The sequence below is a fragment of the Ambystoma mexicanum genome, chromosome 10 (assembly GCF_040938575.1).
Source record: "Ambystoma mexicanum isolate Mex_15411 chromosome 10, UKY_AmexF1_1, whole genome shotgun sequence".
NCBI lineage: Eukaryota > Metazoa > Chordata > Amphibia > Caudata > Ambystomatidae > Ambystoma > Ambystoma mexicanum.
Genome location: NC_090932.1, coordinates 968,315,217 through 968,339,160, shown reverse-complemented (window position 1 = coordinate 968,339,160; position 23,944 = coordinate 968,315,217). Strand labels below are relative to the sequence as shown.

The 23,944-nt window shown below is 41.3% G+C and overlaps 1 protein-coding gene across 11 annotated transcripts in view; it reads right to left on the bottom strand.

Moving 5' to 3' along the window:
* TNIK (TRAF2 and NCK interacting kinase) overlaps nt 1-23,944 on the bottom strand; it is a 1,364,982-nt gene that overhangs the window by 785,356 nt on the left and 555,682 nt on the right. For all 11 annotated transcript variants that reach the window (XM_069618746.1, XM_069618750.1, XM_069618745.1 and 8 more), the window contains exon 3: nt 1,962-2,018. In XM_069618746.1, coding sequence (XP_069474847.1) covers nt 1,962-2,018 — 57 coding nt within the window. The remainder of the gene's footprint in view (nt 1-1,961; nt 2,019-23,944) is intronic.

The following is a 23,944-nucleotide window of genomic DNA, read 5'->3' as shown; positions in this document are numbered from 1 at the left end:
TGTAAGATTGGGTGGAGATGTTTACTGAGGGATCTTTAGTGCAATACCGGACATATCCTCTGGACTCAATGTGCGAGGTTGAACAAAGACAAAAACGTGATCACAATGTATTTTCTTCCTTATAACTCAGAAAACGTGTCTGCCGTGTAGTTGGCACAATCAAATTCATGTTGCTTATTTCATTGGCAACAAGAACAGAATATGCACAAGATGGGGTTTCTAGTTATTTAAAATGTAAGAACATAGGAACTTGAAAAAAGTATGTTCTTTCATTTCCAAAATAAGATTTTGATATACAAGTGTCTTTTCTATGTGAAGTGTACGGTATTATGACTACATTTCATGGGTCGTCTGTAAAAAGAAACGGCCAAGGAAAAGCCCCCCCAAAAAAGACTGCAATGTGACAGGAGGAGGATCGGGAAGGGACCGGAATAAGGAAGTTGCCAGAACAGGTAAGTGGAGACATTTGCGTCCAGGAGGTGGAGGGGGGACTGGAGGAAGGGGAAGGTGGGTTTGCCCTGGTGAAGTGGCAGGGTCAAGGACTTTACGTGGATTTGGGACAACCCACAAGCACACAGGCAAGGCCAGGGGGAGTTGCAGAGTAATAGTGAAGGTGGGTTTGGGGGGTGAAACTACCAATGGAAGCCAACGCCCACCTTTTGGAGGTCATTCCAAGGCAGTCTAAAAAAGGCACTATTTTTTGGAGCATCCTCCAATGGACAGTTCCAAGAGGCAGAGCCCTTCTCTGTAGCTCTGAAAAAGCGTGTTGATATTAACGTCCTTGGAAATGGAAATTGACTATGCATTGGATTAAAAGAATAATTAGAACTAGGGAACCAGCAATAATTTTACTTAAAATATGGTTAGCTTCAGAGCTATGTTTGTGCCTATCTTTCAAACTTAAAGTAAAAAATTGGTGATTTCGGTGAAGGAGGGAACACACCTGAAACAAATTGGTCCAAATAGATTTTTTCAGATGAATAAACAAGAAACATTTAAAAAGGCATTGATTCAAATATTCGGTTTACCTTAATGTGTGTAAGACAACGCCCCAAACTGTGCACCTACTCTTGTCATTGTGAGGGCTTATCCACCAATCTCTCCAAATCTCAGTTTGACAGCTTCTCAGAGGCCCACCAGACCTCTCTCGCTGCCTTAATATGTGTGTTCATCAACAAGAGGGTGTCGCTTAATTCCTGCCCTAAAGAAAATATTAATAAAGTAGATCACCCTGGCGTGGCCATAAAGATCTGCCTATCCCCATGTCAACTCATTTTCTGTAGCTCAGGTTTTAACAATGAAGGGATCTATTTAGATCTATTTACTATCTTGCACACATGGCTCTACGCGAATACTGACAATAGCAACTATCAAGAGTAGCACAATAATCTGTCAACTTAGTTTAACAAAGCAGCAGGAAAGAAAAGAGGAATTCCAGCGATTTTGTTTACTGCGTGCATTTCGGGGCGAGTTGAATATTTTCTTTACATGAAGACAGTTTCACTACATAAGACCAATGATGGATGAACACAGAAATGGAATAGACAATTTTATTATGCTGTGATTTGCGAGGATATGAAAATAGTAGTGTAGCAATTATAGAGTAGACTTTATGTGCCCTATAAAGTGGTGTTTAAATGGCTGCATTCCAGAGTAAATGTCAAACAGCATCTAGGTTTGCATTCTATTCTAAATAGAGACAAAAAACAAGCTTACATTCTTAATGCATCTAAAGTCATGATCTAGACAGCACACATTCCCATAGCAATTTTTTTTTTTCGGAATTAAATATCTGGCATGTAAATACTGAATTTCCATAAAGATCACACTGCCAACAAGTCATTTTCCTTTTTTCCATGACCCAAAAAGCCACCATGCTTATTTTCTGTTTTATAATTTGCTCTCCAGTTGTTTCATTATTAATGGACGAATACTAAGAAGAAATAAAAAGGCTACATTACCCCAGTGACATCCATGACCTTAATAGCAGCAAGCTGTCCTGTTTTAACATGGCGACCCTGCAGGAAAAAGAAAAGGAAAGATTTAAAGCATTTCAAGTCTAAAGATGCAGGTTCGTAGTGCTTTTTGCCACCCACAATGGACCAACATAAAATCAGAAAATACAATCGGATTCCTGCGTTTCCAAATTATAGAATTGTTCAGCTTTTTGGGAGGTGCAGAGGAAGGAGGTTTACATCGGCTCTGGGACATGTTTTGTTGTTATTTTAAATTGAACATGTAAGAAAGGAACCACACAATATGTTTTGCATCCTAGCATCTTCCACCTTGGTCATGGCAGGACGGCAAGTGACCACACAAGGAGAAATGACACTGCAAAAATGTCATGGCTTGAACACACACCACTAGCCGATACTTGGTGAGATGCAGGTAGCGGCAGTAACACAGTCACAATCACAAAAGGAAGAAGAACAGCATGTAGATCAGCGGACGTTTCACACTCCCTGTCAGGAACTGATCAGCAGTCAAAATAAGGCCCCACAATAGGAACATTTTACTATCACCTGCAAAGAGGTTTGCGTAGGTGGGTCAAACTTACACCCCATATCTGTTACTTAGAGTTGTCTGTAGATGTTGTCAAGGCATCGTTTGCTTTGACAACAACATCTACAGACAACTCCAAGAAACAGCTATGGGGTCTAGGTTTGTCCCATCCTAAGCAAACCTCTTCATGGGGTTCTTTGAACTAAAACATGCCTGGAATCACATACTCTTTTCCAACGATGTTAAATTTTGGGGTTGACTCATCAATGAAATTTTAATTATCTGGGAAGGAGACACCAAACTCCTGGAACTTTTTATCTGTCATCTAAACCAAAATGAATATAATCTTTCTTTCACCAAACAAATATTTAGGCCTTGAATTATTTGTGAGGAACTGGCAGATTCAATCCAAGCACTACACTAAACTATCAGCAGGCAACAGTCTCCTCCATGCTACATCTTTTCATCAGAAACATACCATAAATAACATCCCATATGGTGAAATAATTTTAAGGACAAAAAGAAACTGCAGAACATCCACCATCTATCAAGCAAAATCTCACCAAACTTGAAACCAAATTTCAACAAAGATGATATGAACCTAAGACTGTCAGAAAAGCAATATAAAAAGCAGAACGTATTTCCAGAGATTACATTTTGACTGACAAAATGAAAGAAACCAACAAAGAAACTTCCCCCAAATTCATTACTACACACAGCACAGAAGCAATCAAAACAAAAAAAGTCCAAAAACAAATATTGGATCATCCTTCTGACTGATTTAAGTTTAAACACATATCTGGATAATCATCCCAGCATTTGCTTTTGTCGTGCACCCACAATAGGGGATCAAATCAGTCCCAGTTTTTTAAAAACCTATCGCAAATCAACATCCAAGAGAGATTTTTAATCTATCACCCATATTTTTAACCTACAGATGTGGAAAATGCAAACTTTGCCCATACATACAACATGGCAAAAAACATTTTTATTACCCAATGGTCAAACCAAACGCATCAATTAGTTTATCAACTGCAATTCCAAATACGTGGTACACGGGATAGTATGCATATGTGGAAAAATGTACATTGGAAGCACAATAAGAATGCTCAAGACTAGGATTTATGAACATATCAGAGCAATTCGAAATCAGGATCTCAGATACCCACTAACAGGACATGCCATTACAGAAAATCAGAATTTTAAAACTGAGGACCTTAAAGTATTTGACCTGGATAAAATAAAACAACAGACACTTGTATCTCCGGAATAAACCATGATTCAGAGATGTACTCGTGGTTATAAATAATATGTTTGTCTACCCCCCTTTTTTCACCCACTTCTTTACCTCAATTTTCATACTATCTTTTCTTATTTCCCCCTTCAACACTTTTCCCCTTCACATTTTTTAAATATTTATCTAAACTATTCCCATAATACTGTATAAATCGAATAATCCATTTAAATAATTATCACACTTTTTTCAATTATTTTTACATCAGTTTGAAAACCAAACCCGAAATCCAACACCAAATTTGAAGTTGAAATTACTATATCTTTTTTTCATATCCTCAAATAGCTACTTGCATTTGCCAAAATAACATAGTTTTGCGCCCCTAACGAAAATGGCTGTGGCCGCAACGTGATAACATCATGACGCACATGCAAAGAGCACATGACGTCATCACGCATCTCATGTTTTTTTCACGCCATAAATAGCGCGACTAGACCTCTCTAACCAGTGCCTCCGACAGGCATTCACAGGAGAGCAAGGCCTTTTTCTGCTAATATCTCCAAGATAAGACTAATAACTCTTAGCCTTTTTTCTTACTATCTTTAATTACTAAAGGGCATTATAGTGTACTTACATTGACACAACAGTATGAAGTTAGTCAAAACAAACAAAATAAAAACTTTTCCCCCTTTTTTTCTCTTTTTTCCTTTCTTTCCCTCTTTGTTACTGGGCACCACTCTACAGCTTATCAGCTTTATTGGTACTTACCTGGCAAACTCGGATCTATAAATGAATTATCACTGCTCATCACTATTGTCAGTAAGGGTGAGTCATATATATAAAATAAATCTTCATGAGATCAATTATGTATAAACATGCTAACACAGTCAAGATCTAAAAAAGCAATGAATAATGCGAAAATGTATGACAATTTTTGTATCAATGAGTTGTATAAGAGGTGTATAATACTAACGTTTTCTCAGCCTTTAATTTATTTTTCTTTCAGTTACTTTTCTCTTCTGATGAACCATTCAAAATATGAATGGGGAAATACATGTTGAGAGAAAAATCAATGAGAGAGAATAATCTATTCAGAAAATACAGATGTATTTATTTAGGTGTAAAAGTAACACCAATATGAGAGACTTATACATTTGGTTACTGAACAAACTTGGAATTAAACAATTTGAGTGACAAAGGTGTGAAGCAACACCAGAAAATCAAGAATAAAACTTCAAATAGAGCACAAGCTCAATAACAATTCAATCCAGTGTCAGTCTGTTTTTCTACTACTTGACTCACCTGAAAATACAATGTTTTTTTTTTTAGTTCTAAGGTTGGTGCATTAGAGAATCATTGCCATTCTAATTTACTTTTACTAATTGATAGTGTGGCAGCCACACTCTATTTGGGAAATTTCTCTGCTTGACAAGCAACTTTAATTGGAATTAATTGAGGAATCGCAAAGGGTTGGTTTTGTTTGGCTGCTCTTCTGTAAATGACCCCCAAAGAGAACGTTATGTTTCAAAAAAGGAGTTGTTCACCAATAAACTTACTTCAGGAAACCCTGAATGGGAGGTTCCCATCCCCTATGAACTAATGATGCACCATGCTCATGATGAAATAACTTACATTCTGAGGGTGTTCGCATAATTGCCACGCATGCTTCAAGAATTCGAACTATACACCCAGGAATGTCTGGTGGCGGCTGAATTCCAACCCAGTGCACGGAGGCAGCTAATCACATCATAATAGCTAAACAGATATTGATACTAAAGATAAGTCATCCGTCGGTTATCATAAATGCTGATATCCTTCTTAAAGCACTGTTTTTGGCAAAGAGCCAACATTTATAACAGCCCAAATGGTCAGACCACTTAGAAGCGAGATGAAACTTTTTGGTGGATCCAATGCTGCGTATGTGATCACAACTTATTTTACTGAGGCGATTACCACCGCAGCGGCAGGCTGACCCTGTCAGTAAAGACACGTCACCCAAGTGAAGGGCCTGATCAGAGCAATGGTCTCTTAAGCAGGCAGAGGTGCAGTTACCGACATGGTCAGCCCACTGCTGAGGGCCATATTGCCTTTAGCATCAGTGAGTAAACTACACACGGGTGCTAAAGGCGATACTAACATTTTTTAAAAAGGGAAAAAACATACCTTTATTCCATCCTGCAACCCCGCACCGGGAACAGGAGTCCATTTTAAGTGTTGAATCAAAATCCACACTGAAGATGGACTCCTGTTCCTGATGCGCAACACAGGAAGGAATAAAGGTAAGTTTATCCTTTTTTTTTAAATGTTAACTTCGCCTTTAGCACCTGTGTGCAACTACTTGCAGGTGTTAAACATCGTATGGGGGAGGTGGGAGGGAGCAAGGCCAGGGCGAGGGGGGCACTGCCGTGGGGGAGCTCAGAACACTGGCTTATATCAAAGGATTCAGCCGCGTTCAGAGTTCCCCGATTGGCTGGCATCCCCAGGGTGCTAAATTACCATTAACTCAACCTGGGAACACGGTCAAATTTGCTTCAACTAAAATCTCGGGACACGTTTAGTGGAATTACCAGATAACGAGCCCCCACAGGACCTCCTGAAGTTAGGAGTCAGGTGCAAGCAGAGAAGGTGTGCAAAAAAGAAAAGTTTGAAGTTTCTGGAACGTGGCACCCATCAGCCCCCATCTATGCAGCACTAACACAGCAGTAACAATAACAATACCCAAAGATGGCGAGCCAATCTTTAATGAAGGATGACCTGACTTGGTAGGTGGTCCTTTCAGGTAACATCTGCCCTTCAGACCTCATACTTCTGTAACTCGCTGCCATGAAAAATCAAAACGGCTAAAGCATACATTTTCAAAAATAACCTCTTCCCACTAAAGTATGTGCAGCAAGAACCACAATTCTGGTTGTTATCCTCAATATCACCATCTTAGTATCCCCACATACATTCCTGATGACTTCACATCATTACCACGTTGTATAAAGATGGGAATCAGTTTATTCTTATCAGGGTTCACAACTGAGGGGAGCTGGGAGCTATTTAGCATTTGCTGGCAGCCACGAAGAGCATGTTTGCTTGATACCAACAGCTACTATTGCGTCCCCATGCCACATGATGCAGAACAAACACACCCATGTGAATGTAACCTGTGTGTTTGGGACAATCAATAAACATTAGGACACATATATACAACAGTAAAAGCATGAGGGATCATAAATAATGGGAAGAATCATAGGTTTGCATTTTATGAGGAAGTTAGATTTGCGGAAAGCTATGTACTAGCTCCTCGTTCCTCAGTGGCAGCTCTTAGTCACTGGTTAATGCCGGATACCTATGAGCTGCTTTTAGCTCCTGCTTATCCAATCTTAATTTTGATGTCTGTATTACAATTGCGTATTCAAAAGGTAATAATCTACATCACTATCACCATATGCCATCAATGGCTCCCAAAGCCAGGTGGACGGCCTGAAAAAAAGACAGCATTTACTGAAATTGTGTGAACTTTACACAAGATAATAGTCATCATTTGACTTTACAGCCATCCTCGTAAGTGGGCATGAGAATCCTTTTTAGCAACCCTGTCAAGCTGCCTGGTGTAATGCAGTGGTCTAAATATATGTTTGCAATATTCCCAGCAGAAATCTTGGCGAATGGAATACATGAGGGTACTGACAGTGTATGAACATGGGACAGAAGAGCAAAGATTCTCCACCTTGCATCATGGGTTACATCATCACTCATCTTTTTCCTGACTTGTTTCCAGACATCTGCAATCTTCGCAAAGTCAAACATTGTTTCTAGTATTTTCCCACCCACCTCTTGGAAAAATAACCCTTGAAATCTCCCACCAATCAGAGGTAGGTTTACAGTTCGAAAGACGCAGGTTCTGCAACACCCCCCCCTCAACAAGATGACATTATCTACAATTAATACACTTTGCACACATACATTTCTTTTCTATAAAATGGGTGTCAGCATGAAAACAAAAAAATGGAAAGCATTAATTATAACTATAACATTTGCAGGAGATAGAACTATGGAATACGTATTGGAACTCTTAACATTGTAACTAGGAATGAGGCAATTTTTCAACGTTCCAAGTTGATAAATACAAAGACTTTGGTCTCCTTTGGTTCTTCATAATCTAAATTAGGGTTTTATTAGTGGCTATATACCCATACTAAACACAAGCACCTCTTTCTCATATTACAATTGAAACTATCCAACCGGAAAAAGACCAAAAACACACTACCACAAATAGCAGCATAATGGGGTTTGGGGGGATAGGGGGATTAGAGGGGATGAAACCTGCACAGCCCGGTCCACTGGATGATTCCACTTGCCCACCCCCGCTGGCACCTTAACGTTCCCCTCATCCTATTCACATACCTTTTGGCCTATCCTGTCTTTGCCCACTCACCTCAACCAGCTCCTAAAATCTTACACTACTCTCACAAATCCCTCCACACAGCCATACCAGGCCTTTCCGTTTCCAGATCAACTATTATTTCAACCTACCTCTGTAGCTCTAGAACACACCACAACCCCAAGGTGCACACGCAGAATATTGGCTAACCATGATCGAGAGCACTGTAATGTATCAACTGTTGGGTTTTCCCTTGCGGATAAACATATTCCCAAGTGTCTGTGTCAAATACATAGAAAACGAGCGCAATGTACGAACCGGGTACTTCTGACCTGGACCCATCAACAGCACAGGGTTTCTCATCGATCTCTCCCTCTACCCCTCCAAAAAACACTACCCTATTTCTTGCAGGTTCACATACAGCGAGGGACAGAACCGATACAAGACCACTTTCCAACATATGCATCAGACAGTTTATATCAGAATTACTCATTCAAGGACACTCTTATGCTGTGCGTTACGCAGGTGCAGCCGTGGCTCGACTGTTATATTTCTAGTTCTCTTTGAATGCTCAGTTCCCTTAATTTGGTGCATATGACTCTGCCCCCTCCCACTTTAGCCCATCATGAGATCTGATTTCATAAATGGCAGCCCTTTCCACCTTCTCACACTGTGCCAAAAGTTAAGATAATTGATAAAAGTGGGCTGACTTGATAGCCAAAACAATTTTGCTTCCGAGTCTCAAAGCATGTCAACAGAACTTCCATCATTCTTCCTTCCTAACACCATTAGTGGCATGTATCCTTACGGGGGGTAGGCTTTGTTGCATTAATATATTTCAATACTATTGGTCAGAAATGTTTTTAAAAAATTGTATAACTATTAAAACAATATCAGATTCTCAACAAGCAGCGCCTGGGCAGGCATATCTATTTGCAAAATTAGGACACTGAGGGCTTCAATTTAGCTCAGCGTGAAATGTCAAAATGTGAGATGCACATGCTTTTTGTATAGTCTCACAAACCCAAATCAGAGAGCTTGTTTTACTCCCATTCGTAATTTGGTGGCGGGGCCCTGATACATTTGCACCGAGGCAAAGCCAAGTCCCTGCTGCCAAATTTTCATCGCCCTCATAATAGTGTTCATACATTTGTTGGGCATTTTCTTTTCCTATGAAAAATCACTGAATGTAATGAGGGAAACTAAAAGTAATAACATAACATGTAGGGTTTTTAGTGGAAGATATGGAAAAAAGGCCATTAATGAAAACTAGAACAAAAACGGAAAATTGATGAGGTGGCGTGAAGAGGAGAAATATGGGAAAACTCCCTGTTGACATAAAACCTTAGTCACCAAAAATGTTTTGGAGTTCTCCAGAATCATTACCCTCCAAACATTCTAATTTAGTAGTAGGGGGTATCATTCTCTAGTTGCCAACCAGGGCAATAAGAAAGCCTAGGATAGGGAGGTGGGAAGCTCATGGCAGACAAGAGGGGAACATCCATCACTGTGCCATAATCTACCCACAGATCATCAAGCTTAGGCATTATTGGAGTTCTGCCAGATAAAAATCTTTCCACCATCTGCTGGAGCCTGGGTATTCTTAAGGCCATCTGTAACAGTGTATGTGACACCACCATCTAATAGCTTCCTTACAATCTGCTATATGTGCCTCACAACTGGTTAATTATATTGTAATGATCTACAATATGTTACTGCACTGGAACAGTTTTCATCCCAGATTTCTTAAAGATAATCTTCCCCATTAGTAATAGCTGAGGATTAGATGGAATTGTAGTCTTCAAGACTATACATCATCAGCCTCCAATCTAGATCAACGATTGACTGTACCTGGATATCCTAAGCCACTTATCAGTAGATCTAATAAAGTAGCACAATGTGCACCATGATGAATCACAGTGACTCCCAGAACTAAACAATCTACAGATGACAGGTTAGTAGGTGTGTCTACATTCAATCGAAATACCTTGAATATCAAAATGATTATAAAGGAGCATTAGTTCAACAAGACTTGAAGCAGACTTGAAGCAGGAACAGATTAAGAGAGGAAAATAAAACATACAGATGAGCTAGTGCACGCACCACATTTGAATATTAGGACTACCGGATCATCCTGCTTCATTAAAGGACAATACCCATGTGGTACCTGTTCATATTGCAAGTCCACAAACCCCATTAAATCATTCAAGACTGATGGCTTAACATGGGAATTGAGAGGAATGGTAAAAAGCAAGAGTCAGGGCATCATCTAATTGCATAGAGTGTTTGTGTGAGTTCCACTATGTTGGCCAAACAGCAAGAAATGTTAGCCAGTAAGTAGCAGAGCACAGATCTAGGATTACATGTAAACAAAATAATGCCCCACTTGTCAAACACTATTTATAGAAGGACCACAATGATAATAGCCTTCTGTGGTGAGTTATCGACAAGGTGCACAATACTAGAGACATTGTGAGGAATTCAAAGAATCAACTTGGATAGATCTCATGAGAACGGACAGGAAAGGGCTGAGTTAACAAATTGAGTGGCCTCAATAGTAATTGAATTAACGTTCTGTTATCAATTTGTGGTTTATGATTGTGCTTATGTACAGCAGTTTTGTAGGTAATAACAGATAATCAAGAACATCTGAATTTATCTTGCGACTAATAACACCACAACTCCAATCCAAATGTTACGTCAGTAACTGTGAAACCAAATATGGCATTTAGATTTCATGTACTATGCTCCATTTTAACACAATGGTTCATTAAATACAGATGGTCCAAGATGGCGATTCAGCGAACCCAAGACTGGTGCTTGTTTTTCTGGGTAGACTTAACAGCTTATAATATTCTACAACTAACATGGCAGAAAAAACAGGAACGCAAAATGCACATAGCTATACAGTCCAGTAACAGAGTTAAATTGTGTAAGCCAGTACATATTAAATTGGTTACAAATTTAGAATCCTTCTTGGATTTACATTTTGACGTCAAGGTAGTAAGCTCCACGTAATATTGGTTTAAATTCAAATGTATTAAACATTTCACTATTAGATGTAGATACGACTATGGGAAGGCAAGAAATTAATGAATGTAATGTGCAGTAGAATACACCAGGCCACTAAGGAATACAGTAAACAGATCCTTTAAACAAATTCATAAATAAACAGATCATATTCAAGTTATGAAAAAAAACACAAGTAGTACTGTATGTCTGTATACATTTCTGTAGTACAGAACTCGCTTTCACCAACCAATTAGTGTTTTTTGCAACACCATGGGCCTCATTACGAGTCCGGCGGTAACCGAGTCGGAAAAACCGGCAGATTACTGCCGGACCCGTATTACCATTCCGCCTCCATGATTTCCTGGAATCACCAGGGCATTACGACCCCGGTGACCGGGGAATTACGGAGGCGGAATTGTGTAAGTCCCCATACCCATGGAGTCCCATAGTAACCTTGAAATTGGTCCCCATAGAACTCCATAGGGATGGGGACAATGGATGACGGAGCCGGTGTTTCCATGTCCGCCTGCAGGAGGGTGGTGTAAATCCCGCCAGGTCAGACCTGGCAGGAGTGACACCTCCTGCCTGCAGGACTCTTAATCATCCGGTCTGGAAAGAATGGTGGCAACGTTTTTACTGCCACCGTTCTTTCCGTACCGGCAGGATCGTAATGAGGCCCTATGTCTTGTATGTAAGCCAAATGGAATTACTCCCCATATTATAAATTCTGCACGTGAAAGCCCCAAGATAGGTTAGATTTCATGCACATTGTGGCAATCATACTGTGCCTATTGAAAGTCTACTAACGACCATGCATTTTAGAAATCATGACAAATCGCAAACAAAATGAGATTTAAAGCATTCTGGTCCTGAGGAAGGCTGGACTTGATGGAATGCCGAAACATAGCTATCAGAAATTGGGTTGGGATATGTCATACTGATGTGAAATATATGTTAACGTTTGCCATTAGGTTTGATTGCACCAATTTTAAGTTAAGGACAGGTTATGTTTTTGTCTCCACTTTGTGTTGGCTGTTACGTTTTTCCATCTTTCGGTTTTGAAGACAATGAATTTCAAAATATGACAACATTGTAAATGCATTATTTTTAAGGTAATAATGTTTAAAATCATTAGGTGAATATAATTCATATATTTACTGCAACTCGCATTCCAGGAAGGAGTTCATCTATTTTGAGGGCCCCCAAGTAAAGACATTAGTTGTCCAGGTAGAAGTTAGTATGCAGAAGGTGGTCACACACACATCAGAAGGCATATTAATTTAACATGTGCAACAGTGCAAATTATTCATCAAAAGCTTAGATAATTTAAAATGGAACAATCATGATCGGTCTTAATTTGTATAATCTAAAACCATTTGCACTATGGCAAACATGAAACAGACGTTTTTTTGCGGCTTAACATGTAAGTAAATCAGTGTACTTCATTTAATTTCATGTTATGCAGCAAATTTAGTAAATAAAAGAGTCTGCTAATTTTCCCCCTACTGAAAACCTTTTCAGATTGTGGCTAAATCTATTTCCTCTTGTTTCAAATTATCTAAGCAGCAAAATTGGTGGTAAATTAATTTTCTCTATTCTTTTGCACAAGGGAAATGTTTTGATTATCTGCCCCTAAATTGCCATTTTCCAACTAGGACAATATGTTGTTGCTATTATACGATTTCTTGACAAACATCATCACAGCAGAGAGCCATAATGACAACCCACTCTGAATCAATCGTTACAATGTGCTTTTCAGACCAAAACTAGTAACATTGAAATTAGTTTTCAAACAGATGTAGTAGATGAGTTGGAAGAGCAGAGGACATTCAGCTGGAAACGCGCGTAGATGAATTAAGTGAAATTTAGCATGCATCGTTGATGCGAAATGTATCGTACATCCCAGAAAATATTCTTGGGTTTGTACATTAGCAGATGCATTTGTTGCGTAACGATGGTTTGGTATCCCCGCTTCGCACGGAGCACAAATTTAACAACCAAAATTGGGTCACCGAAGATGTAGTAGTAGTCCAATAGGAATAGTGTCACCATGCAGCACTTGTGCCTCTGCATGAAATTATATTTTTTTTAAATGACAAGCTGACAGCCAAGTTTGCAAAACCAAGGATAATAATTCCACGTTGTCTGCGCAAAATTGCTGAATATCACCATTTATGGCGTCTTCTTGGCAAGATCACTAAATTATATGTATTTAGCAGTCCATTTTTCTCAAAATGTCAGATGGTGGAAACCTACCTTGAAAGGTCCTTTAGGACTGGCAGGTGATGGGCCTTTTTAATAACTTTGTTTTATGAACACAAATCTGTTCCTGAGAATCTCATAGTCAACATGTGAGGGTATGAAAAATAATAATTATTATTTCACACTGCATGAACTGCAGCAGTTCTGGTCTCTTTAAGAACACATGTCACTTTTAAGGAATGTTATGGTAATCGATGGGCTGAATTTGAAAACCTGAAGGGCTAAGTCTACCAGTTTTTGTCCCGGGAGGATAGCTTAGGGGCAACGTGCTCGCCTTGGAAGCAAGCCGACACAGAGCAACACAGGTTCTATCCCCGGGTCCGTGCTTAGAAACCTCTGGGTATGAAGCATGTTACAAATAACCCATTACATCATATCAGGCTGAACACAGATCACAAAATATGGCACTCAACTCACTGACCACCTGAAATCAGCAGCCCCGCACTGAAGAGTCAATTGCCGACAAAACAAGTGAAGCTGAAACATAATAGAGGGATGCCTTTTACATTTAAGGTCCATTAGCACCCCTGCAGGGGGGCACTAGCCAGTCAAGAAGCTCAGAATGCAGGCTGTATTCGCTGGTATAAGCCTGCGTTCTGAGCACCCCGTGTACTGCTGACCTGTGTCCCATTGCCCTTCCCTGCTCCACCCTCACCCCTTAGCACCTGCACAGCATGCAGAGTAATGTAGGGCGTGACCAGTATGAAACAGTCCATAAGAAATAGGATCCGTTCCTAAGTAAAGGAAAGAGACTCATGGCACTTCCTAAATTTGAAATGTTGCCCATAGAGGAATAATACGTGACGTTCACAGAAGATAGTAAGGAACATATAGAAATTGATATTGGCAAGCCAGCATGAAGCAGCTGGAGGTTGTGCCATTATAAAATAAAATGCATTTAGAAAAACAGTCTTTTACAGTAGTTAGGAAACTAGCCTGCAGAGAAACATTCACATTTATAGTGGTAAAATGCACATAATTCCCATTTGTCTAAGATGCTGCAAGATACCAGGTTAGAACACTGGAGGGCAGATGTGAAAAGCTGAAAAAGGATTGGATCGAAGCAGACAGTGCAGCAGGTTCCCAAGTCCTAAACGAGTGGAAAATATAACAAAACATGTTCTTACACATCACTTAAAACTAGCAAGATGAAAGCCTCAGTTTGGTGAGAACGAGGTCGTCTGCTGAGAGGTTCACCAGTCGAAGTTGATCAGGCAGAAGAAACACACTGCCCTCTGTCGGAAAATGGTCACTTATAGAGGGCGAAAAGAGATACCTGTTCAAATGCAGGGAAGAAAGTATAGCATCATGGAAGGGTGTGGGAAATGAGTGACCCCCAATGCCCCATAGCCTACTATATACATAATCTCTAAAAAGGTGATACACACGTACATTCCAGATTTACACATGGTCCTAGAGCAAAAGGGACACGAAATAAGGCTCATGAAATCATGCAGTCCCACCATGGGAAAGGAGGGAAATGTATTAAAAGGAGAAACATGTTTCCGCAAAGAAGTCGTAATATTGACTGTCGTTTGTACAGTCACAAGACTGAGAAAGGTCAGATGGTGCTAGCATTTGCGTTGCCACACTGTCTACACCTAAAAAAACTGATTGGTCAATTAAGAGGGAAAACCCCCCACCATGGAACACAAGAGGTGGGCCAGCCAATGGGAAACTGAATTGTATGTTGCAAAAATGTTAGAATGTACACAGTCCAATTAAGAAAGGAGAGGCTGGATAACCTGATGGTTAGGTCATTGTCAAGAGGAGGACATTAGATTGGTCAGGAGGAATAGGGTAGGCTAATAGGGCTAGGTATTGTATAGATGTCTACAAGGGACAGACATTACTGTCCAATCAGGTGAATAATAAGGTACATGAATCTTGCAAAAGTGTCTAAGCAATGACGTCAGTCACTCTGATAAAAAACACCATTTGATGACATGTTGAATGATTTTTGATTTGTTGCCAGATGAGGCTGCATGTAAGAAACTTTTATTTTTCTTGCTACTCGCGCACTTTTATTGGCTCGTTGGAATGATTCTTGACTAATCAGGTTTTTGGGCATACCTTACACAACAGTCAAGTGAACACTATCTCACAGAACCCCTACCACTATCCAGCCACTATCAGCTTGCAAAACAAGGCCTTTTACTCATTAAAATATTTGTTCTCTTAAGGCAAAGGTTGAATGGAGCACATGCTGCCCCCAGACAAATTACCATCATGTAACAATATTGATTATGGAAGCATTCATACATATGGCAGTAAATGTGCATGATGATAGCCCCTGTACACAGCGCCCCGTTGCTTTCCAGCTAGGCTCATGCTTCATAGATCCCATACATAAGAAACCTGTACTAATGCTGCAACAATTAAGATAAGCGGTCTGCTCGTCATCACCAAGAACGACTTCACATAGTAGAGTATAGGTAGGGTGCAAAAGCAAATCTTTCATGCGTCCACGAAATATGTCCTATGTTACACAACGAATCACCTTGGCAACTGTCCTGCACACGTTTCACTCAAGCTTGGGCCTCTAAATGATCACTTTCCTACTGAAAGCAAAGCAAGACCGACTGCAACAGCTTCCCTCATGAACCTCATGTGAGAAAGGCGACAGACCTAAAATAGAAGATGAACAGCACACGGCTAGTGCACACAACAACATGTTTCGCATCAGCAAATTGTATTGGGATTCGGGTGTGAAAAATGGATGTATGTTAGCATTCACTTGAGCAAAAAGGCAACAGGTCACAAATTGCTGCAACATAGACAGCAGGAAATGATAGCAGGGCGATCTCATTGGAATTCGAAAGTTGTTTTTGACCTGCCATAAGTGTGGTTTGAGCCAGACTCTGCGGCTACTGACTCCTTCCCTATCCCCCCTGGGGTGAACCAGCTGGACGATGAAGATACAGTGAAGCTTGACAGGGCGAGGTGAGGCAAAGACTAACATGCCGAAAGTGAAGACACCTGGATAAGATTGGCTCGCAGATGGAGTTTCTATCCCTTTGATGAACTCTTGCAAGTTTAATGAAGGTCTTTAATGGCAGTCTAGAAGTGGGCGCATTGCCGAATTGAATGGAGCATGCATTCAATAAATGTATCCAGAAGTGGGGTACTGTTGACTAGTACATAAAGGATGGGAACATTCTCGCACAAATATTCATGTGTAGGGTGTCAGATGTTGCATCTAGGTCCGGCTCTGTCTGGCCTACAGGGCAATAAGATCATGGCTGAATCATGGACCAGTTTTTGCAGTCAAAGTGGGCCACCCTTTTGGCCAATGTGGGCCAGTTTGATGATCTACTTACCTATGCGGCTTGTAGTTTTGACCAGTGTTACTGAATAAATATTCTTTAAAATACACAATCTGCATCACATTTTATCAACTAACTCCCCCTTGGGTACTATTCAAACAGTGTCAAAAAAGGAATGAATAGCATTTTGCAACTGTGGGCCACTTTTTCATTGGTGCCTGAGACAATTGTATGGCCCAGTCCGACCCTGATCTAGGTTGATTAGCTAGCTGAAAGCACGCTTTGTGGAGTGGACTAATAACACACGATTCCAATTTAACATGCAGCATGGTTTCAAGGGTAGCGAGAAGTCCATTGCAGAGTTTTCAGTAGACGCAGAAAGCCACGCTGACAATTTAAAATGGAAACTCTGATTTAAAATATTGAAAAGTTTTGAATTTGGTGGATATATAAATTATGATAAATGGGTGCAGAATCTCAAGCGATGCACTGTCTAGGCTTTCCAGTTGTTGACAGGGGAGCTTGCCTGCTATCTTACAATTTCATTTAGTTACAAAACAAATAGCATCTGGATTAGGGCTCACTCTGAAATTTCAGGATTCAACCACATTGGCAAAGTGTATGAAGGGATATTTTCATCGAGGTCTTTACTGATCTACATCTAGTTCCTTTAACTCCAGCGAGGACTTTACTGATCTACATCTAGTTCCTTTAACTCCAAGACACAGTCTGTTGTCTGGGCATTCTGTTAACTGAGCAAAATGAGTGCTATTTCCAAGCTCCAGGCGGTACCCTAAAGCACAACTGGACCAATGTCAGTTGTAATGGAATGCAAACACAGATGTTTAGTAATGGCGTTTACCCCTCGCCCCACCCCCAGGTACACGCTATAATGGAACACGTTTACCTTGCATCTTTTCTGGAGGAAAATCGAGTTAAACGTCGAAAGGTCTAGAATGCTGAACCTCACGCTTGGTGGGAAATGTATTTATGTCTAAACATATGAGACTGCCAGAGCATTACTGGAGAAAATTAGACAAGTTCTTCAACATTTTTCTATGGGGTGTTTAACCTCTGCCTTCCAAAAGTACAGGATTATGGAATTTAATAGACGCGGGTTTATCCTCTGAGATCTTGGCGTTTCTTAGCAAAACAAGCATTTTAATGAGACAATTCGATCAGTTATATTTTTCCACTGTGTGTGGACTTTGAGATGGATTGGGTGGGGCATCTGACACTGTATATCCGGGGTGCTCAGAGAAGAAGAGTTCTCCCATCGTTCTCCCATGCCAGTGTGGAGTGAGTTAGTCTAACAAGGTAAGTTGGGCATTGTCTCGCCCATCATTAGGATCCACCTGTTCTTTTTTAATCAATGCACCTTCGTTATGTCAAGATGGTTCTGTCTTAATGATGCAATTTATCTGAACATGAGACATCATGTAAAGCAGGGGGAGTATATGACTCTAGAAGAACTGTGACTTATGTCTGCATTAATCTGGTTGTATAGAGTGCATACCGAGTGTGCAAGAGAGTTGTGGGCAGTATAGATTAGACCAGGGAGACAAGGACAAGGGCAGACCAGACGTTAAGTAGACTAGCTAGTATATTTGAGATGTCACATGTGTAGGATAACACATACATAAACATTCACATTGTTGGAGGCATCGCAAGATCGAATGGATGCGGCAAAGGGAACGATTTAGGCAAGACTGGACATAAGTATGAATGCATAGACGTAGAGACTAATTTGCAAAAGCATTTTACAATGGCACACAGGATTTGTAAGTCTGAATTATCCTGCAACTGCAAACATGCCCCTGGGAGTTTGTGCCATGTGTTCTGAGAGTGCCCAAAGATGATCAATTGCTTGAAAAGAGTAGGGTGTTAATTCAGGTGTTGCTGTGTGAAGAAGTCTAGCTGGACAAACTAACTGTCCGAAGTACCCAGAATACGACCACTGTGGGAAGCGGTCAGAAACTCTGATTGTCCGATAGGATTTGTCAACACGTTTGGATAATATGATGGATCTAGCTAAGCATTAAAGTCTTCGAGTGAGTGAGTATTTAAATGTTCCTAATCCAATCTGGACCAATGTCCTAGATCTTGTTCTGCAATGAGACGTTATTGTATTTGTTTTTGTTTTGCGGGGCTGGGGAATGAAGTGTAACCAGAATGTGTTGTATTCGATTTATTTTAATTTTAAAACTGTATGCATTAAATTGTTTTAAAGCCAGATTTTGGAGAGCACGCCTTTAGGCTAGGTTCACGCGTTAAAAATGTTTAACAAACAAAAATTATTAAAGACGCACATTTTCTTAATGTGCCCAATTAATAATGATTAAGCTGTTGTGTAGCGGTTTTATTTAGCTACAGCATGACGCATGCTTGGTTGCAAAGTTGTTTAAACGAAATCACATCTTCGCTCTTTAATTCATCTGCACTTGACTATTATTACATTGCTAAGAAATATCCCTACTGGGGATGCAATGTATTAACAACTGTTTGAATCAAACAATTTCACATTTCAATTGTTGTTGCTATTCAGTGAATGCTTTTATTTTAGGTGTTTTATAAAACTAGTTATCACTATATTCTTATTTCTTTTAAGCACAACATGTTCAATTTAGGAAGCTGGTTTACAAAATGCACATGACGCTCTTGCGTCAATTTCCTATTTCAAAGCAGTTATTTTTCAAGAGATAGTTCTTTTGCTTTAACAAACCTACAATTAAATACAGTTCACTTTGTTCCTCATGTTCGTGTGCGTCTCAAAAGCATAGATGACTGTGGTTCGATTTAACTATCCTACGCCCCATCGAACATACATGTGGAAATATAATCCCAGATCTTTGGTGGCTCGTCTATCAAAACAGCGTGTCAACAAGGCCTTTAACAGCGAGCTGTTGAATGTCGGAGAAGGGGGCCGGATCTCGAAAAATTGTACTTAGACGCCCTTACCACTTAAGTGGATATATGGTCAACCTGAATTCTCATAAGAAAACAGTTTGTGCTCTGCCCACTCCAGCACTTCGATGTGCTCCATCCCGATTATTGAAAAAATGACACGTACCATCAGAAGTGGTTTGATGAGCTTGTTCAGTATTTGGAACCCTCCTTAGACCATGCTAAGAAATGTAATAAGGTATACACTTGTCCAACCTATACAATAGTGTCCTGGGGCCTGAGGGGAACTTGCTCGGATATGGAATTAAAGTAAAGCAAGACTAGTAAAAACATGAAGATCCTAGATCAGTAGGTATACTCTGTGCTAAGTACAGACAGTTAAATATTACTCAATTATAATTATCCTAATCGTTCTTCAACTTTAAGGGGTCAGAGTGGGGGAGGGACGTTATTGGTGGCAAGGGGAGAAAAGGGATTGGTAAATTTGATTACTCATAATACAACAACCTGCACAGAATTTTAAAAGGCCGAATCAAATGTGATTAGGATGGGAGATGTTGATTTTACATGAGAATTAAAGACTCTACGACACGTTTCATAGCTGGTTCTATGTATTAGATTTATTGTTAAAATGTTAATTAAAGATTTCAAGCAAAGCAGCAGGCCATGATGATTACTTTATTACATATCAAGTGCTAAACTCATATGCTACATTTTTGCCATCATGATGATACATGCAAATTGGTTTAGGAAGGGTGCCTTAACCTTTATGTGTGTTTGTATTTTAAGCATTGCTTTTCATAAATATGTCAACGGCAACATGATACAAAACATTGCAAACCTTCATCTACATCCTTAGCTGAAAAACGGTCACCAGGTTAGCAATGACTACTTATGTAATAATATAATAATGATAATGTATGCTCATACATAACTTTATTCGGCCTCAGACCATCAAAGCACATCCTGTCAATACAATTCTGAACATCTCAACCTGGGGAAAAAGAAAAAACATCAAACATCATTCAATCTATGGTTGCTTGGGGCCAGATTGATCCCAAAGTAGCCTCGTTCCTATGGGGTGAGGTGTGCACCAGATAAAACATTAGTACTTGAGCCAGTTCCAAAGGGGCCCCATTAGTCCCGGATATGGGTGTGTACTTATTACAATCCCACTGATAGGTACCCATCCCTGGCACCCAGATCTTCCCAAGACATACTTGGCCATTTACTCGTCCCTAAAAAACAGTTTAACGGAGTCAAAAAGTCCATCGCCCTCCCTGGGCGTTCTAGAACACCGCACCATGACTTCCTTAGCCACAGAGGCACATTTCCCAACAGAGTGGAGCTATGGAGGCATTTATTTGCAAGGGCCTCCCTTGGTTCACGCCGGGCATGGGGCGGCTTTGGTACCCCATGAAGGAATACAATAGAGTTTCTTGGCCCCCGATGTGGATGGCGCTTGAGTAAACATATTCTTGGTCGAAAACATTGTTTGCTACTTCCACTCACCTCAGGGCAGATAGATTTCTGAGGATTTGGGACACAACCCACCAGCGTTGTTGGGCTAGAACAAGAGATGGAAAGACCACCTGCTTTCTGGGGTTGTAGCGACTGCTTAACCTGAGGCTGCCTCACTAGTTTAGGAGCGCAGCTTTCACTGGGTGCAGGAACCAAATATTGGCACATGGGGTGGGGCCCAAGGCCACAGATAGGGTACTGGCGAACTACCCCTGCAAATTCTCTCCTCCCTTCCCCTTCCCCTCCCCTCCTATCCCCTGGGTCACAATCAAGGTCAAAAGCAGTTTTTTAATGACTGCTAGTTCGGAAAGCACTTGTGCACAGCAGCAACCTCGAATATGATCCTCCTTGTCTGGTGGTATGGGAGAGGGCTGACATCCATGGGCAAAGGTCTTGCGGGCACTAAGGGGGGTTAGTTGAAGGAATGAGCTAGCACCTGAGAGTGAAGTTGACAAGTTCTCACTCCAGGTGCTGCTAGCAGAGCTAGGGGAAGTCTTATCCTCAGTAATTCCAGTTGCTCCATCTGTCTCTATATTCCTTGGATCCGAAGCTAGGGGTGTCATGGCTTGGAAAAAAGGTTTGGAATAGGGACCAGTACACGGGTTGCAGACAGATTCACAATTAGGGGTGAATTCAGAAGAGGTGGCCTAGGTGTAGAGCAGACGAGCACTTCAGAGACCAAAACCATTAAGTCTGCGACAAGGGGAGCGAAGATTGATGGAAAGCTGGCAACGTCAATGCCCGGGTCGGGAACCAGGCAGGCAGTTCCAAATTCAGGCCATGATGGCAGACCAGAGGGGGCATGGACATCCAGGTGAATATCTAACAGCCCCCGGTGAATTTGTGTGCCCATAAATGATTTTTCAACTTCGGCAACTGAGAGAACCGAAGCGGCCATATTATCAGAGACCCCTGTGGCGAGGGCGCATTTACATGATGCACCGATGGGTCTTGTTCTGTACTAAAGGGGTTTCCTCCATAGACCGTATTTGGGAGTCAAAGGCACGGCATTGAACAACCCTGAGTGGGGAGAGCCCCGCCCTTACAACCAGCAGGGCTACCAGGTTTTTCACAAGTGGTCCTCTCTCCAAGATACATAAGGTGCCTGTAGTGACTGCATCAGGGCCCCTTCCAAAGTCAATGATCGAAGCCTGGTCGCCTCCTCCTCTCTATGGCAAACTGTGATCCCCCACCCTTTTTCGGAACGTCATGATTCTCCTATTCATTTTCGGGACCATATTATCTTGTAATTTGGAGAGAAGTGCGGACTTACAAAGGAAAAGGTAGGGGTGTGGGGAGACGATAAAAGGTCCTCCATTGCAGAAACGTTAGCCCAACCTAAAAAAAAAACGAGAGAACAGGACTCCGGACTCGGGCAGCGTTCTCACCTTGGATCCAATTGTTGGGGGCCTTCCCCCCTCTGCTGCCAAGCTTTCGTGCAACACCCAGAGGCAGCGCAATACCCAGAGGGAGCGCAACACCCAGAGGGAGCGCAACACCCAGAGGGAGGGTGAGCGCAACACCCAGAGGGAGGGTGAGCGCAACACCCAGAGGGAGGGTGAGCGAGCGCAACACCCTTGTGCACTTTCTTTCGCGCGGGCTTCAGCCCTAGCAGGTTTCACAGCAGCAGTTCATGGGAGGGGACGTTGACAGAAGTATGATGTCCCTCCAGGGACCAGCAGGACCAGAGGGAGCATAACACCCTTGCACCCTTACTCCCTCGTGGGCTTCAGCCCTGGTGGGCCTCACGGCAGCAGTTAATGGGCAGGGGGCGTGGCCAGATGTATGGTGTGCCTCCAGGCACCAGCAAGAACAGAGGGAGCCCAACACATTTGCTCTCTTTCCCCCTCGCGGGCTGTAAATATGTGCTATGTAAAGTGCTTTGGATAAAAGTGCTATATGAATATCAAATTATTGTTATTATTCTAATAATACCTTGCCTTGCTTTTAAGTCTTGTAAAATAGAGCTTAATGTCTCAGACAGAACTGTTGCATTTGAAAAAAATAAAAACACACCAGAGAATGGCTTTAAAGGTCCGAAAAGCAGCAAGCTCATGGACACACAAAAGGTTTGTCCAATTCCATTAAGTAGTCAGTGGAGCATGTAGCAGGGTGTAACAGAAATCTGCGATTGCCAACCGTCCTAATTAAATGGCAAATAGTTTATTACCAATGAAGGGATGAGACATTGACCTTGCTCTTCCTGTACTCAAATCTGTAATGTGTAGTGTGAACTCGGATCACAGTAGCAGACACCTGACCGACTAAGCTATCTGCCCACAGGTGAAGCACAATGGAGTAAGAGCTGCTGAAGTAAGGAGTAAGCCTGGGCTTAATTATTCCGCTGTACCCAGCATAACCCGTATTTGGGGTTATGCTGGGTACATCATTTTGTAACGTCCCTCCAGTCCTCACCCTCAAGACCGGGCGATAAAGCAAAGAAACACCCCTTACTTTGCCCAGCCAGGCTTGCACCCCAAGCAGCTTACATCAGTGCTAAATCCACAAAATCGTGGGGTCAAACAGGGAAGGAATTGCAGGGATTAGTACTTGTCCCCGCCCGACCCCCCCACACCCCCAACCCTATGTTTTTTATTTTAAAAATGGTGGCATGCCCAGCGGGGAAGGCCTGCCGTTACCCCAGAGTGCGTATTAAAAAAAATACAGATAAAATTAAACTTCAGTTCGGTTGAGAGCTGTTGCAATAACCTGCGAATATTGTGGGCAGAACCAGAGAATATTCACGTATGCCTCGTGACATAGGCCCACGCCTAGTTCACGTTGAGCAGTTCTGAAGACCAGTATCAAAGATCTTTAGAAAAACGAACCTTTCCAGAACCTCCTCACACCGAAAATGCAGTAGCATTTTAACAG